Consider the following 18,343-nt stretch of genomic DNA (forward strand, 5'->3'; position numbering starts at 1 on the left):
TTGTGAGGGGACAAAACCACGACAGCTGGCCCTAAACGGCCGCAGGGATGTCCCACACTATGTGAAATCATGTTCTGCATGTAAAGCTGGGTGAGAAGAAGGAAGGGAGAGGGTGTTCAAAGTGATGGCATTTGTCTTCTCAAGTCACCCTTACGCTTGATGGATCCATGCTTTCCATGGAGATGGTTGAACATCTTCCTGCCTGTGGGAAATGCTGAATGAATTCCTTGCTTTGCTTTACTTGCACGCATTTTCTTTCCATTTTAAACTGTCTTTATCTCAGCCCACAAGTTATCTCACTTTCGCTCTTCCAATTCTCTTTCCCATCCCACTAGAGTGGAGTGAGTGAGCAGCTAGCCAGCCAGGATTTGACCACAACATGTTCATAGAGATCTAGATCACAGAGACTTTTACTGCATCAAGTATCTTTTCTATTATATGCAGGCAAAAGTTGTTGGGGTTTTTTCAGGTTTGTTTTTTTTTTTTTTCCCTGTGGCTGCCACAGTCATTAGCAAGGGAAAGAATAAAGAAAATAAAATGAGATATAGAAAGATTGAGAATTGTTTCTCCTGGAGAAGGCTGCTCAGTATTGCCCGGGCAGGCTTTGACAACATCAGCCTCTCTGATGTAGCAAATATCTTTCTTGAAATTATGAGACAGACACCACCTCCATGACTCGATCCTTCAGACGCTGTTTCTCCTGCCGTTCTGTATGACTTTGAGTACGTTGGAAAGGTCAAAACTTTTTGTAATTAATTCCATTAGGTCCTCGTCTTTTTCCACACCATTGATAAACTCTTCTAAAGTCAGTTCCCCTGAAAGAAAGTTAGATAGTCTTTAGAAGCTGAGAAACAGCAATCTCTCTAGCGGACAAAAGACCATTCACGCCAGATTGAATCCCTTATGAAAGCTGCTGATAGGCAAATGCAGGTAGAGTATTTGCTAATGATTTCTCACTTTGCATCAGTCAGATCCTCACTCACTTGTTTTTCTGTTAAAACAGGTCAAACATAGCTTTCACTGAACTCTGAAATAACTATAAGTGCTCATGAATGTGTGTAAAGGGGCTCTAATGAAGCCTGTATCAGGGCTGAATTTGGATGTAGTGGCCACTTCTCACTGAGCTAACTGGAATTTATATTGGAGCTGATTTTAAAAGAGATTAGGGTGTGATTTGCTAAGGATTAGTGGTCATAGTCCCCGTGTTGACTACTAGGATTATTTAGAACCATTATCAGATGTAGGGGAAAAAAATCAGCAAAGTGGTTTGGTAGATAAATCCTTTCAAGGAACTGAAATGGCCATTTAGAGTGTGATTTTTTTGGGGTCATGTCAAAATCAGCTAATAACTTCGAAGTTTCAAGACAACAATAAAATCTCTTTTATTGAAGAGTAGGGATATTGTTTAATATTCTTCCTCTTTTCCTGCTCTTTTCCCTGTCAACAAAGGCCAGTTCTAGGCATGTGTCTGCATAGTATACACAGAAATGTCCATAGTTCTCTGTCTAGGGGTTACTCCAGTGATACTGTTTTACCTTAAGAGGAGAAATAAATCTTGGTTTAACAAGAAGAGCCAGATTGTTTCCTCTGAGAATGGTTTAAAGTTTCTTGTTAAATTCACAACAATGAATGATTTCTCTGTAAAATAAGAAATGACAAGGGCCAGGCGAAGAGGAAAATAGCTGGATGAGTTAAGGCCCCAGGATGCAGGGAGCAGCAGTTTCAGTCATGTGTATGTCTGTGAATGCTTAGTGTGCTGACTTTTGGCTGTTTTCAGGTTTAAGTAGTCCCTGTAGGTTTGGGGGGTTTTTTTGTTTGGTTTTTTTTGTTTGGTTGGTTGGTTGGTTTGGTTTTTTTTTGTTTGTTTTTTGGGGTTTTTTGTTTGTTTTGTTTTTGTTTTTGTTTGGTTTTTTGTGTTTTTGGGTTTTGTTTGTTTGTTTGGTTTTTTGTTTTTTGGTTTTTTATGTCTTGTTTTTTTCTCTATGGCAGCCTTGGAAACATCGAGGACATGAAAAAGGAAAACTATCAGCATTTAAAAAATGTGAAAAATGCTTTCTAGCAATAGTCAGTAAAGTTTGCTTTCTGTTTAGTCAGATATGTCCTTGCTACACTGGTGAAAGGCTCATATGAAGAGGAAAGTCCTCATTTGACAGAAGTCCTGGTTCTTAGGCTTCAATGAAAGTACTAAGACCCCTCCAAGAGCTGGCATGCAGAGCCCTGAGGAAGTTTGTTCTTCTTTTTTCAACAACAGCCGATATAATCATTCCACAAGTAGACTCAGAACAAGCCATCTCTGTACACTTGTATGCATCATCCTGCTTTGTCACTAATCCACTCACTTCCTCTGAACTCTCCTCCAATCCCAGACACTCCTCTTAGTTCCCCTCTCCTTCACTCTGTATTGCCTTTGACTCAGGTCTTTGGGTGGATGGGTTTCCTGGACTCATCACGTGGACATGCTGCCCCATTTTCCTGCTTATTCAGGTCAGTTGGTCTTGGATTCCCTCCTCTTGATCCTGAGCTGTGCATTTTGAGGTACCAATAGCAGGCATACAAACCACACTGCAGTTGCCAGATGAGGTTACACTGGCAGACTCACTTCTGCTGTGATGGGCCTCAGATTTCTGTGAGATAATGAAAATAAATTGCAAAACCAACAGGAGATGTGTTTTAAGAATTGTTCCTTACAACCCATGGGATTATTTATTGTGTATTAATGTAAGGAAGGACTTTGCCATTTATTTGTCTATTTGCACTTTTCTTTATTAAGCTACAGGAGGTAGCATAGTTGAAGATAAATTTGGTAAAACTTGTCCTATTCCTCAGGTGGAGCTAGTCCTGCTGCTTTCCAGCAATTTAAAAACTAAGAAACTATGGAAAACTGTTTGAAATGGAACCACTATGAAGATAATCCTCAATATGTCATGTTTCAGATTTTCCTTGCTAAAATGTATGACACTAATGATGGTCTAGCTCAGATACAACTATTACTTGCCAGTAAACGCATGGTCAAAGCAGTGAATAATCATAGAATTTGGGTTAGATTTTTACTGTTATTTGCACTCCTTTCATAATTTGTCTTCACCAAAGAGTGGGCCAAGGAGGTGGGTCAGAAAAATCCTCCACTAAGGCATCCTCCACACGCATCACAAGATCACTGTTTATACTCTGATTATATATTGCAAACAACTCTTTAAAAGAGTAACTTCAATACACTAAATAAGACCATAAAAATGCCCCTCTCTGCCGAACTGTCCAAAATTCCTGTCTGTGACCTGACTTTGCTCTTTTTAGCTTTCCTAATGTTCCTAATTTATCAATGATTGCAGCAATTGCTGTAAAACATAGTTGCCAGTGGAAGGATTATCTTCATGATTAGAAGTATGAGGGAGGACATTCATCCATAATAAATTTTCAGTTAGAAACAGCTCTGAAGCAGTGAAATGAAATTATAGTTTCCAAATGCAAGACCAATTAGCTTAATTTAGTATCTTGAGGAAAAATCAGGAGCATGTATCTTAGCATGCATTGACAGTCAGCCTTCAAGGAACATCCAATATGCTCACCAGTCTTTAGAACATGCTAGAACATGTGCAACCATTAATCCTATTTGTTTTTTTTTTTTTAAGAATTTAAAATAGATTATACTAACACAAATATATTACTCCCCCACTGCCAATCACATTTTCATTTTGCTATGCAACCTGAGAACTGGCATTTTGGATGAACAGTGCAGGAGCTGTTTTTACTGCATGTAATTACTGCATGTAATTCCTTTGTCAGTTGACTTACACTCCACTGTGAAACTGAAGTAAAATAAGGGCAATGAAGAGCAGATTCGGGCTTTCAGTTATCTAAACCAGGCATCCTTCAGCTGCATGTTCAAATCCCTTCTTGCAGAAGAGTCCCTGCCAATGCCAACAAAACCTAGATTCTTACCGTCATTGTTCACGTCTATCTTCTGAAATATCATGTTTGTGAACTCTTCAGCACTCATGTTGGTGTAGCCATTAATAGCTTGGATTGCCTGAGGGCAGAAACACAGAAAGTTCTTTCAGAGTTTTTCCCATCAAATTGTGAAACAATACACTGTCAGAAGCAGTACTTGAAGTGCAACTCTTTAGTTCACAAACCCTTTCAAAAATCACTAAATAAATAGTTACTTCAAGTAAATCGTCAGTAATAAGGACTGGAAATGTAATTAAAATAACAGAGCCTAGAGATTACACACTTATTTGCATATTTCTGAAGGTCTAAAGAACCCTGTGGCACCTCCGCTCTGTAATTCACTTTCGATTCTACATCAGCATTTTTATCTGGCCCTAGAGAGTTCCATGCCTTCAGAGAGTGCCCTTTGGTCTGTGTGATTTAAATGCAGTATTTTTTTCCCATCTGAAAGCACATGCAGAGAAAGCCTAAGTCATTTTTCTATTAAGATGTGTTTAATTTAGTAATCACAAATAAAGTCAGACCGGCCGTCCTGAAGTTGGCAGTTAACTTGTCCTCCAGAGAAATTAAGAAAACCAAAAGAAACCCCTTTACTTTTTTACTTTTTTTTGGTTGGTTGGTTGGTTTGGTGTTGTTTTTTTTTTTGTTTGTTTGTTTCGGTTTGGTTTGGTTTTGGGGTTTTTTTTTGTGGCAAAAGGACTCAATATTTGGAGTAAAGTTATAAATGTATGTTTTTGCAAAATTGTGTCCCATTGACTGGGGAAATATGTGCATATACAAACATGCATATGCATTATATAATGGGCACACTGTAGAATTTGTTTTTCTGCACTTGAATTATCTTGAGGTGAACTGTGTTGTGTAAGATAAGTCACTGTATGTGCCACTTGTTTCTTTTGGTGTCTCTTTCCAAATATTATATTAGACCTCATATTTTAAAACAATCTATTAATCTATTTACTGATCTAGAATTCTTGACCAAATAAAATCATAAAAATGCTCCCTCCAAATGCCCCAACTTTCTGTCTGTTTCAAAAAGCAGCAATAATTTTACAAAAATAGTTACATATACTTGTTTCTATTACTAATTCATACTTTAGGTACTTTTGGTGTTTTATATGTCTGACCCTCCCGCAGTCTTAAGTAGAAAGTTGTATCCCTTCCACAGTTAAATTTATTGCGGTACCAAGAGTAAAGCAGTGGCTCCTGAAGTGTTTGTGTCACTGACTACCACAGAAGCCCCTTAAACATTAAATACTGGGCGTTGAAAGGGTGCATGGTTATCTGGAAGGAGTTTGGTAGTGGTATGTTGGTCCATAGTTTGCATAGCTGTAGAGAGAGATTTCATCTTAATAGCACTTCTGTATTTCTAAATTAATGTCTCAGATATTACACATCTTTTTGGACAAGCCCTTGTTTACTGATGCTTATTATAAGCTGGTCACCCCTTAATGGCTGTGAAACTGTTTGTTTTTTTCTTTTTGGGCCCACCATTTTTAATCTAGTCTAGGTCAATGATTTAGGCAGGTTTAAGTTAAAGTTCTTATACTACAAAAGAGATGGAAACACACAGAGGTATAAACTGGTTTTAAAACCAGGTAAGTAAAAAATAAGTATTCTTTACATTGGAAGGATTTTAATTTTAATTCTCACTTTGGATAAAGTCCCAGACAAAACGCCGTTCACTCATTGGCTCTGGGTGAAAATTAATGGAGAATATTTGTGAAAGATTTCATTAGTTTCAAAGGAGAAATCTGGAAGATTCAGACTCTACTTCTATCTTTAGAAAGCTGCTCTTTAGGTGATCAGCTTTATTTTTTTGACCTGGTAGCTCCATCTGGCTCCAGTTCCTTTCAGTTTAGGCAGCAGCTATTTAAAGTCTCTAACAGTGACTGGCTTGGTACCAGCAGTAATGCAGAATCCAGGAAAAGTACGTTCCTTGTTTGTTATGGCATTAAAACTCTATTTAGGTTCGATGCTCCCTGCAGCAAAACTTTGATCTGTAGTGAGTCCTGTACATTTAGGGCACAGTATTGAGTCATAGATATTTGTAAGGAGCCTTAACATACCTTTTGGATGACAGCAGCTAATGAAGAGGATAATGTTATTTCATTAGAGCAAGTTGAAAACTATGAAGATAATTTTAAAGAAAGAATTGTACTTCTCTAGTTTTATGGGTTTGAAGTGGACCCATTTTCTGGAAAATTTTGGAAGTATTTTTATCCAAATATCACTGCGTGATTTAATAGTAAAATAATATTTCCATTATTTAGTTTTGAAATGGGGGTAATGTTGTTTGTAGTAAACAAATCTAAAAGCCTTTCAAAAATTAAAATATTGTAATATTTTATTGACATTTATATTTTTCTTGCTGCAAGATCAGTTTGAGAGGCCAGTTTTCCACAATAGACTGGCACATATACTTGTAACCATCTGTTTTGTTCACTATGCTGCTACTGTCTTGCCCTGCCTTATAGTACAGTTTATCACAGTAATGTCTCTACTGTTTCTACAACATTTCACTTTCAGTAAAGTACTTTATCTGTAGAACTATGGTTTAAAGTAAAATGCTACTTAGATGTGTTCAATAAGGAAGAAACTAATGTCAGGAGTGTTAACTAGCCACTGTTAATTCTGGTTTTACAACCATAAAACATTAGATAAAGTACTCACAATCCATTTACAGCACTATGATGAACCACTGTTTCAGGGCAATGCGCTATATCAAATGCTCTTGCTATTGGTCATAACTTACTTACCCTGAATATGCTTAATAGTTCTTTTTTGTCAATGCATCCATTTCCATCAGCATCATATAGCTTGAAATACCATTTCAATTTTTGGTCAATTTTCCCTCGAATAACCAAATTTATTGCAGCTATGAACTCCAAGAAGTCTATAAATCCATCCTAAGAGAGAGAGAGGGAGAGAAAAAACCACACCTATTTAATAACACTGGTTTTCTGTTCTTTCTGGCAATTGCACAGGAACTGGTCATCAAAGTCCCTACAATACACATTGACTTGTGAAGCATCTTAATATAGAAATTTTCTGTGGTATCAAAAAAGGATAGAAGGATGCACTCAACTTGAAGAGCTATAGGAAGAGGTATTATAGGAAGGACAGTTTTGTTCTCCCCTGAAATCTGGGTGTTGTGGAGGTGAGGGGCAAATCTGTTCTGAGCAATTGTTATTGACAGTTTTTAAAAGGAAAATAAACAGTTTTGTGACAGTCTTGCATGTGGAAAAGAGGAGTTTGGGATATCTGGTTTGGTACTAATGAGATATCTAGAGTGGAGTTGTTTACATCTATACTGCAGAACTATGTATGATTTCCAGTGCTGTTCCAGGTGCTATTCATCTCAGGGATCATGTAATAAGTGCTTTAAAATTGTAACCAATACTCTGGCATGAACCCTAAGTACTGTGGTTTATCCAAATAAAAATCAAGTTGCTCTGATAAACATTTTACATGGGATACAAAGCCTTCAAGGCATAAACCAAACTCTAAATATTGAGGATTGGGGATATTCATAGGGAGACAGCATTTCAGATTGTCTTCAGAATAATTTTCTTACTGCTTTGCTCTAGCTACTGATAGAAGCCTGTCAAGGACAGGCCTCCATAGTCAGGTTCTTCAGTTTCTGTAGACGTGTGGTTAGGATGGAAGAAGCTGTTGCTGAATTTGGATCCTACTTGCTCCAACTGTTTCTCATGTGCATACAAAAAGAATTAACAACTGGTAAATTTAGTCTTGTGATCAGAATCCAATTGCTCAGAAAACCTTGGAAAGACTTGTCAGTTTCAGATGGCCTTTGACTGAAAAGAGAAGGTTGGACGAGTATTCAGTAGGTTTGGCATGTTACTTAGTTTTATTGCCATATATCAACAGACATCTTGCCAGTTGAGGTTTACAGGCATTAATCAGTCCCTCAATATTGTACTACAGGAAAAGAAGATTGGTAAGGATGCACTGCAACTCATTGCCAAAATCAGAATCCTAAAGTAATTTAGGTTGGAGAAGACCCTCAAGGTCACCAGGTCCAACAGTTAACGCACAGCTACCAAGTACATCACTAAACTGTGTCCCTAACTGCCACACCTTACATGTCTTTTGAAGACCTCCTATCAGTATATTTTTGTGACAAGGAACCAAACATGTGAACATGCAAATAATGACAACAAACAGGAATTTATAAGGGCTAGAATATACTAAAATTGAGAGCTCTTCTGACCAACCTTCCATAGAAAACAAACCAAAATGCCTAAACCATTGAGAGGAATGGCAGATTTGTCTTTACAAACAAGCTGTGGGTCTGCTGGTAGGTAAAACTAGCACTGGGAGATAAACAGTGGGAAGGATTCCACTGATTGATGAATGGAAAAAGATATTTTCTTTTACAAATAAACTTTAGGGTTGCTGATAAATTAAATTGAACATTGAAAGATGAAAGAAACAAATTCCATAAGAATTAAAAATTAAAAGGGAGGGTTATACATTAGAGAGAAATCTTCAGTGTCAGGCATTCTGGGAAGTCTGTACCTCTCAAGTACCTCAGCCAATGGGGAAACAGAAAAAGGAAACATGGCCGGGAAATTAGGATAAAAAGTGAGGCTGCGTCCTTCAAAAATTCGAGAGACCCCAGGGGAATGCCCTATGGCCTCTCCCTTTATTTGAATAAAGTAAAAGGATTCCTCTGTCTTCTTTTTGGACATAAACCTCTGATGTTTGTGGATTAATTTTCCTAACAGCATCCCCACACCTCTACACAATTGATTGTGGAAGTGAATGTAGGTTCTCAAAGATTGGATATATTTTTTGAAATAGGAGTCCATCCTCTTTGTTTTTTCTTTTCTTCATTCTCCTCTTAGATTTCTCACATTTGTGCCCTCATGATACTGATCAGGGTCAGAGCTCCTGGGAGATCCTTGTAGTGTTTGTTTTGATTTCTGTGCAAAGCTGATCAGCAAAGTGGCATCTAAGAGATAAATCCAATGTATTCAAACACACTGGATTCAGCCTTCATGCAGAAATGGTGTGTGCATAAGACTGACCATTTCTTCACAGACCCTTTGCAGTTTCTCTAGTAGTTGCTTGTTTTACTGTAATTCCAATCACAAGCAAATGCAGCAAAGACACCATTCAACCACTGTTTAAGATTAAATAAAATTTGACAGTAACTACATATAATTTTCAAACAAAATTAGGCCCAGTGTTAAAAGCAGATGCTTAACCAAGAATGTCATATCACGCACTACAAACTTAATCTTCTTTTTGGCACACTGGCTTTAATTTCTATTTTGCAAGTATTATTTCAAGAAGGATCTCATAAAGTATTTTACTGGAGGTCAAAATGTATTTTGCTGATTGCATTTCCATCATCTGATTTGATATATCTATTAAGAATGTGGTTAAATGCATTTTACATTGCTGCTTTTTTATTGCATTTCATACTGCTTATTGCAACTACAGATTAATTTAAGGATTGCTGGATATCCAAGAGCAGATTAATTTTCTTCCCACTCCCTTGTGTTTCACTTGGGATTTTGGAAAATATAATTTTGTTTGCTTTCTTTCTGCATCTTGGTGTCACTATTGTTGCTCTGACAAAACATCAGGAATCTGGACAATGTAATAACCAGTCTAATGTGTTTGGGTATGTAATTCTGATCTGGTGGATTATATGGCCTGTCCCAAATAGGAAGGGACTGAAGGCCAAGATGAAAAAATTCCCACCTCTGAAAAACACCTGGGAGAAACTGTAGTTGTCAGGAAAGCCCTCGCCACTTTCTGCAGTCATGGGAACACTACTGGTGACATGGTAGCTAGCAGCTGGTTTCTATTTCTCAGGAATAGATATACTGAGAAGACTTAGACATGTTTATCTACTTGATGTGGAACCAGAAGCATTTCATAAAAGCATTGATGAGAAATGTAATGTTTTCCTTTCTACACCAAAAAACATACATTGTTGGTAAAAAAGAAATCATTTATGGGATAAAGAAGGCTACAGTGATCTTGTTGCACATATACAGAACTTTCTGAGATAAAGAGAAATATTGCACTTTTTACAGTAGCATCTCAAAATACTACATTAAACAGTGAAAAACATCATAACAGTAACCTAAGAAGATCATCCTGTGGTTCTGTGAGTACAACAAATAATGCAATAAATGTGTTATGATGTTATTAAAAGACTACTGCTGTTCTGATTTACCCATCTGCTGTTCTATAATCAATCTCAATACAAGTACCTAGGTAGGTCCTTATGGGTCTCTGGGTTCTGTAAAATACCTCTCTGCAGCATGCACAGCAGTGTATCTGTTGCCTGTTAGGAAGTCATTAATTTACAAACAAACGGCTACTGTAAGAATAATAAAATAAATTTTTAAATAATGCCCAACAACATAATAAGCAGAGCTAATTACAAGTGGTGGAAGTTACAAATGATTTACTTTTGGTGTTTAACTCTGTAATTGTCAAATATTTGTAATATTTTTATTAAATTGAATTAATGCTAGTGAAACCTGCTTATTCATCAGGTTAGGATACAAGACAAATTTGGGTGTGTGAAGGTTTCTTTTCCACGTCTGCATGGTGCTGGCTCTGCCTTCCTTGCCTGCAGCACATTGCCATGGGTACCTGTAGGGATGGTGAAGTCCTGCACCCTCCCCTGCCCAAATGAACAGAAAGGGGCAGGTGGAGCCAGTTCCCAGGGTACCCTTCTGGGTGTGGTGTAAAATAGAGGAACAGAACTCTCCTAATGTGGTTCTGAGGAGTGGGCTGGAGACATACCAAAAGAATGGGTTCAGAACTTTTTTTACATACCTCAAAGTCTTCAGTATTCCTCTACATAGTAGGCTTAATAAAAATGTAGACCTATTTTTAGTCTTTTAACAGCTTGACTGGCTGAACTAGAAGTTTAAGGACACTTTAGGGTCATGCAGGTGTTTGTGCCCTTTGATACTGTGCTTTTGTAACTTGTTTTGCATTTGCTGATGAGTGATGTTTTTAAGCCTCTTGCAACAGATTGATTCACACAACAAAGAGAGAAAGAGGCTACAAAAATGCAAGTAGAGCTTGCTGATGGTATGAAATTGGTCCTCAGGGCACTATCATTTGTGAGTGCCTAAGGCCCAGAGCCCATTTCAGTTTTTCATTAGCTACTGGATCTCCTGAGGAAAAAGGAATTTAATTTTGTCCTTTTATGAGAGATTTTTGCTTCAGGCTGTCAGTTGAACATTTACTGGAGGCTGCTCACCATTATTTGGTGAGGACACAGATGTGTGTCCCCGGGGGCAAAGTTGGGTGGGGCAGGATTGCCACATTATACAACGGCCATTAATACTCCAGCCCTGGAGCTGTAGGAGGGCATTATTGGCTTCCAGAACAGCCCTGCTAATCTTCACAGATCCTTAAAAAACTCTTAGGACTTCAAACTGTAGTAGAGATTAAAAATAATTGACTTGTCAGCTATGAATACACAGCTGACCTGAAACAGCACGGTTATCCAAGGCTGTGCCAGAGCGATCTGAACGTGGTGTTTTGGCCGCCTAACTCTTCCCTGAGAGTGATTTTCTAGCGGTGGCAGGGATGCCCTACAGGGATAGTCAGCCATCTCATACCACATGCTGTGGCCAGGCATGTGGAAAGGGGCAATTTCTGTCTCTGAAAACCCTATGTTGAGTGAGTTTATCATTTTACTTGAACCACTGTAGGCTCCACCAAGAGCTTATACACAATAAGCAGCGCCTTGTTTCCAAAATTTGTTCCTTAAAAATCTCTAAACTCATTCTGACAGCAGGAGAATAGCTCAAATTGTTTACCAGGATTAAAAAGTGTGCAAACATAAATGGTGCGGGTATTTCAAACCTAGGGCTTAGGTCATTAAGCCGCCTTCTTTCCCAACCGCCTGTCTTTCAGAATAGTCCTTAAACCTCTTAAGGGAGAGGGAGGAGGCATGGGTCAAACAGCTCAGAATAACTGTGAAATTTATAGCTAATCCTATGGGCTTTTTCTTTCTTTCTTTCTTTCTGGGTCCAATTTCAAATGTAGCACTGCTTTCTCTGCCCTCAGAAACCTAAAGGAGGATTCATTTAACTCCATTTCTTCTTCCCCGTTTCACGGAATCACAGAATTATAGAATTGTGTTGGCTGGAAAAGACCTCAAAGATCATTGAGTCCAACCATCCTCAGTTTTTTTTTTTGCTTCTGAGTACTTTCATCTGTTCCTCAGAGGTTGCAGCTGCAATTATTGAAGAAATAAAGAGCTACTTGTAACTCTGTTACTTTGATACTTCCCTAGGATCTGATATTGGAGTTTGGGCTTGGCTAGACTCACAAGTTTTGTAAGTAAACTGAGCTGGCATTTGTCACGGGGCGGGGGCGACCTCAGCAAGCAAACATTATTAAATAAGGATGAAGAACAAAGCAGGGAATTAGGAGCTGCAGATTGTTAAGCGGTTTTGTAATCATTGCATTCTCATGATTATGTAAAGGGATGAGGTTGTATTGACCAGGCCGTTACACAAGGTTTTGCCGTGCCCAGATGAAGAGGACCTGCAAGGTTCGGGGACTTAAAAATTACCAGGACATTTGTGTTGGAGGAGTTGGAAATACAGAGCCAGCTCTATGCCCTGGCTCTCAGAATTGCAGGCTACCCTAGTAAAGCCTGGTGAAATCCAAAATCTTAAGACGACAAAAAATTGTATTTCTTTAAAATTAACAAATACCTCCTAAGTCCTTGCCATCATAGACAATGTCCTTTTAAGATTACCGGCGGAGACAAGGAAGTAACCAGGCTGGGGCCACTCTCCAGGAAGGCTATACTATAAAGACCTAGCCCTCTGCCATCCTCTCCTGAATGCTGGGGTTTAGCTCTCTGTACTTCTAATTTTGAGCCTTTGCCTGTGCTTTTAGGAACATCTTTCCCAAATTAAAGCAGTAGGCTAGAGGGGAAAAAACCTGAAAAATGCAGCTGTGACATCTTAACATATTTTCCAGGAAATTCCTTGCTGATAATCCTAGCAGATTTTTCTTTTTGACAAATTCAAAAATGTAGCAGGACAAACCTCCAGGAAAAGTTGTCTTGGTTTGAAAGAAAGACGTCTCCCAAGGAAAGTGGAAGGAAATATGACCGCCTTCCCTCCTAATTATTATAACTTTGAAATTAAGGAGCTTTCAGGCAGTGATGTGGGAAAAGGAATAACAATTCTTTACTAGTATGTATAACAAGGCAAACAACAACAAACAGAGCCAGAATCCCAGGCGCAGCCGCAGGCGCTTTCCCCTTCGGTGTAGTTATGCCCACAGCCGGCAGGGGCGCTGTTGGCTCCCAGCTGGGCCAGGCAGGTGCAATTATACCCCCACAGCTGCAGGGGGCGCTGTGGCGCAAGCACAGTCGCATCTTCCTCACGTGGTCTGAAACAATTAGACCATAACTCCAAACTCAGTGTTAAATCCTACAGTCAAGAATTCAACTGTACTTGCATTAAGCAAGTGATGATTTTATGATAATTAAGGCTTTTAGTTGGTAATGACAAATTATTACAGCAGAAGTTTGTATTATCACAGCAGTGCTGGCTTCAGACCCTCTGTGCCTTCGGCTCCAGAATCCCAGTGACCTGAATCTCCTCAGGCACCTTCTGCCAAAGGCTCCAGGACAAGCTGCAGAGTAGAGCATGTTCTTCACCTCTGGTCCTGTCCTGACTGGGCCAAGAGAGAGCTACTACATGAGCAATCTCCTGCTTAATCTGGACAAAAGCTTGTTGTTGCTCAGGGCCCCAGTGGAACTCATTCTTCTTGTGCGTGACCAGGTAAAGAGGGCTCACGATCTGGCTGTACTCAGGAACATGCATTCTCCAAAAGCCTATAGCGCCTAGGCAAGCTTGCATTTCCTTTTTGGTGGTCGGTGGAGACATTGGGGTGATCTTATTGATGACCTTGGTGGGAATCTGATGCCATCCATTTTGCCACTTTACTCCCAGGAACCGGATCTCTTGAGCAGGTCACTTTACTCTTTTTGGTGGCAAAGCTGGGTTTCAGAAGAATCTGGATGATCCTCTCTCCTTTCTCAAATACTTCCATTGCTGTGTTCCCTCACACAATGATGTCATTGGTGTATTGCAGATGTTCCAGAGCCTTACCCTTTTCCAGTGCAGCCAGGATCAGTCCATGGCAGATGGTGGGGCTGTGCTTCCACCTTTGGGGCAGCTGGTTCCAGGTGTACTGCACGCCCCTCCAGGTGAAAGCAAACTGAGACCTCCATTCTGCTGCCAGAGGAATGGAGAAAAACGCATTAGCAATGTCTATAGTGGCATACCACTTTGCTGCCTTGGACTCCAGCTCGTACTGGAGTTCCAGCATGCACAGCAGCACTCAGCTGTGAAGTCACTCTATTCAAGCCATGATAGTCCATAGTCAATCTCCATTCTCTGTCAGACTTGTGCACAGGCCAGATGGGACTGTTGAAGGGTGAGTGGGTTTTGCTGACGGCCCCTTGGTTCTCCAGTTCATGGATCTTTTTGTGGATGAGGAATCACAGCATCTCAATTCATCTGGTACTGACAGCAGTGCACTGTCAAGGTGGCAGTTCATACTAGTTTTTCCTCCACTTTCAGAAGTCCAACTGCAGAAGGATTCTCTGATAGTCCAAGCGAGGTGTTCAACTGCATAATGTTCTCTGCCTCCACAGCAGCTATGACAAAAGCCCATCTGAGTCCCTTTGCGTCTTTGTAATAGCCATTCTAGAGGAAGTCTATGCCCAGAATACACGGGGCCTCTGGGCCAGTCACAATAAGATGTTTCTTCCAGTCTTTCCCAGTCAGGCTCACCTTGGCTTCCAACAGGATCAATTGCTGTGATCCCCCCATCACCCCGGCAATGGAAACAGGTTCCGCCCCCACATGTCCCAGTGGTATCAGGGTACACTGCACACCAGTATCAACTAAGGCATCGTATTTCTGTGGTTCTGATGTGCCAGACCATTGGATCCACACCATCCAGAAGATCCAGTTTTCCCATGCCTCTCCCTGGATAGAGGCAGGGCCCCTCTAACCCTGGTTATTATTTTCTTCCTGGGCATACATGATAGAGGTACCTTCAAGGGGATCCAACAGATCATCCTCCCTTCTCTTATACCTGGAAGCTTGGTCATGGGAGATTGAGGCTGCCTTCACTTTAGTGGAACTCTGTCAGTAAGTGTTTTCCTCTTTGAATTCATGCACCTGTGCTGCCAGGACAGAAGTAACTTTCCCATCCCACCTTCCCGTGTCTTTCCTGTGGTCACACAGGAAGAACCTCAGCTCATGGGGAGTACTCCCTCTCCCTAGCTGGGGCACATCAGGCTCTGATATTGGGGACTGTGACTCACACTGGTAGCACACTGTTCTTCCTCACCTCCCTAATCTCTTTAAGGTCCTAAATCAAAGCAGAGACATGAGCCTGCATTGGGCCATTGACCATATTCTCTAATACCTGAGCCTGTTGGCAATGAAACCCACTGTCTCTTGGTTGTCCATAGCATTAATTGTTGCGATGAAGGTGCTGTATTGAGATAGCCCTAGCTCTTCCAGGGCCCACAACATTTGCCCTGTGCACCTGACCTTGTCAGGATCATTACCATGCTGTCCATCCCTTCCATGAATTCCTCCACCTTGGCCATTTCTCTTGTGTCTCTGTTAACAGCAGACATTTCATTAAGGGTAGAAATGAGCCAAATCATAGAGTCTTATTTAACGGTGTGAAAAGGGTCCCAGTTTATTCTTCTTTACAGCTTAGCCATCCTGACTCTGACTACAGCAAGTTCCTACTGTTGGATTTTCTGACTGACTGCTGGCTATATCCTGCTGGAATATGACTGCAAGTGTTTCCTTGCTACCTCTGACTACAGGCTTTTACCTAGCTCAGTTATGACTGCAGGCTCCAGCTCTATGAGAGCCAGACTAAACTCAAAGCAAATCTTTTGCAGTAGCAACTCTCTTCCTTATTTCATTCTTCATTGTGTCTCTCTGGATCATTACTTCTTCCTCAGGCTCCTCTACCTCCTAAAGGTCTTCTTCCTCTATACTTCCCCCTAACCAGAGGAGCCCACCCCTTTTATCACACTTCATTAGTCACAGCTGCGACCCATTAAGGGCAAGACTGGTCTTCTTTTGGTAATTAGTACAACTGTGAGTTATCAGGGGCGAGGTCACTTGTAATCCCTTCTTCTACACCTACAAGGTACCAGTCGTTAGTCTGTCTCTTACCAACAGATGGGACAAAATTCCATAAGAGAAAGAAACAAAAGGAAAAATCCTAACCCCCAACAAAGGTACACTGAAGACATACATATTTTCTAGTGCCAAAGATGTTCTACTGGGCAGATTTGCGTGATTGTATATAATGCTTTGTGAATCTCAAGGGATGTATGAAAGCTCCTAAAAGTTACATGCATATACTATAATTGTCTAAACTACTTGTATTATAATAGTAGACTGTTACTATAATAACTGGTTTATTCTTAATTAATGTATAAATAAATAGAAAAAAAAGACAATTATGCCTTAAAAGAAATCTTAAAATTTCTTTGAATAATAGAAGCACATTCCTGAACAGTTTCCCATTAAAATTAATTTCCCCTTTATCTTCATAATAATTTTTAAAGTAATGCTTAAAAATAATTATGATTAATTGTCCAAAGTCAATCTCCATTGCCTATTCACATAACATGACAAAATTACAGTGTTACCTGATAATGGCATGCTCCAAATGCTTCTTAAACTCAGTGACAGCTGCAGAATACATGCTAATTTATTTTCACTTAAATGAATATTTCAAAGAAACCGTAACCTAATCCAAACCAGTTACAAATCAAGGCTGTGTGATGCAAGGAAAAGCCAATGGAGTATTAATCTGTAAAACTTACCTGCTTGAATATTTTAAAATTTAGATTTTAAAGAGAAACATTTATTGGAAACTCAGATTACTCTTTTGGAAATGGAAAAAAACCCAATAAACCAAGAACAGAACAAAGAAGGCCACTAAATTCTGCAGTGCTGTAGAGAGATCTGAGACAGGCATTTCTTTAATGTCCCATGTAAAGAATTGGTCTCCCATGCTTGATGGTGCTATGTCACTACTGGGGAATTACCTCTGCTCTAAAACTTTTAGCTCATAACTTAAAACTCATAATGTTAAATCCTTCAGTCAAGAATTCAACTGTACTTGCATTAAGCAAGTGATGATTTAATGATGTAGGCTTTTAGCTGGTAATGACACATTATTGGCAGTGTGCCCCATGACAAACCAATAGAAAACAAACTTAAGATTATGAAATTGCACCAATAACTGTGTGAAGTATTTACAATATTACAGAATGTTTTTTTTTTCTTTTGGAACCAATATATAAAATTGAATGTAAAAATTTTGGGAGACAGTTTAGAAGGAGAATACAGGCATTCTTTAGTATAATCTGTAAATAAATAAAGTAGTATTTGGAAACCAGTGAAATATTCATACAACATGGAATTTTTTATCAGGGCACTGCACCTTTCAAAGGCACTTAAGCATACTGAGAAAAATTAGGTAACTATACTGCCTTGAACACAGCAAAGCATAATTTAACCTCCTAATTTACAGTAATCAGGCTAGTTACTTTACATTTGAGATAATTTTATGCAACATTACTCCAAATTAAGGAAAAGCAAATGATTTGGCTTTGTTGCTTTTGTTGGATTGTGTCTGAAACTAATGGGAACAGGATTTTTACATGTCACCTTCAAAACGTCCAAATATATAAGGAAATAAAAGCTGTAGATTTTTGTTACTTCTGACAGAAGAATTCTTTCTGTCTAAGACATACCTAGAGTCTTATTTTCTTCTAGCCCTTGGTTTAGAAGCTGATTAAGTTTTTCACATACAAGCTTTTATTGCTGACTACAATGTGATAGCAATGACTGTCATAAAACAAAAATAAGCTTTCTAGGGTTTTCTTGTGGAAACACTTATGATACTGACACAATCTTCAAAATCAGAAAAAGCAAGAGTTAGACTTCTCTGGGCAAAGTGGAAGTGCTGGGCCAATACAAGAACCATGGAAAAGGGATAACATAAAGCATCCTGCCTCAATACAATATCAGTTTATATGGTTATTGTCCCCATAGTGTCATGCAGATGTTGCTGCTGCAACTTTGTTGATTTACCTAAGCTGGTTGGTCAGAGTAGGATAAGAAAAGGGTCCAAGGAGTAATTTCAGGCTGAAAACGTCCCTAAAGTTATGTGTGTTGCTGAACTTATGTTTGCTCAATTATTCAGAGACTGATGACAAAAAAGAGGAAAGTAGTTCAGGAAAGTTTAGGAAAATGTTTCTTTGATTATCATCCTTACTTTCTATTAACTATTGCACCCGATTTTG

At 39.3% G+C, this 18,343-nt stretch overlaps 1 protein-coding gene across 1 annotated transcript in view; it reads right to left on the reverse strand.

The window, feature by feature from the left end:
- Window positions 1-684: 684 nt before the first annotated feature.
- The window catches only part of GUCA1C (guanylate cyclase activator 1C), a 38,184-nt gene continuing 20,525 nt past the window's right edge, over window positions 685-18,343 (reverse strand). Inside the window, exons 2-4 of the mRNA XM_005420514.1 lie at window positions 6,708-6,857; window positions 3,940-4,027; window positions 685-815 (exon numbers count right to left, since the gene is read on the reverse strand). Of these exons, the coding sequence (XP_005420571.1) occupies window positions 685-815; window positions 3,940-4,027; window positions 6,708-6,857 (369 nt within the window). The remainder of the gene's footprint in view (window positions 816-3,939; window positions 4,028-6,707; window positions 6,858-18,343) is intronic.

The sequence above is a fragment of the Geospiza fortis genome, unplaced genomic scaffold (assembly GCF_000277835.1).
Source record: "Geospiza fortis unplaced genomic scaffold, GeoFor_1.0 scaffold1, whole genome shotgun sequence".
Classification (NCBI taxonomy): domain Eukaryota; kingdom Metazoa; phylum Chordata; class Aves; order Passeriformes; family Thraupidae; genus Geospiza; species Geospiza fortis.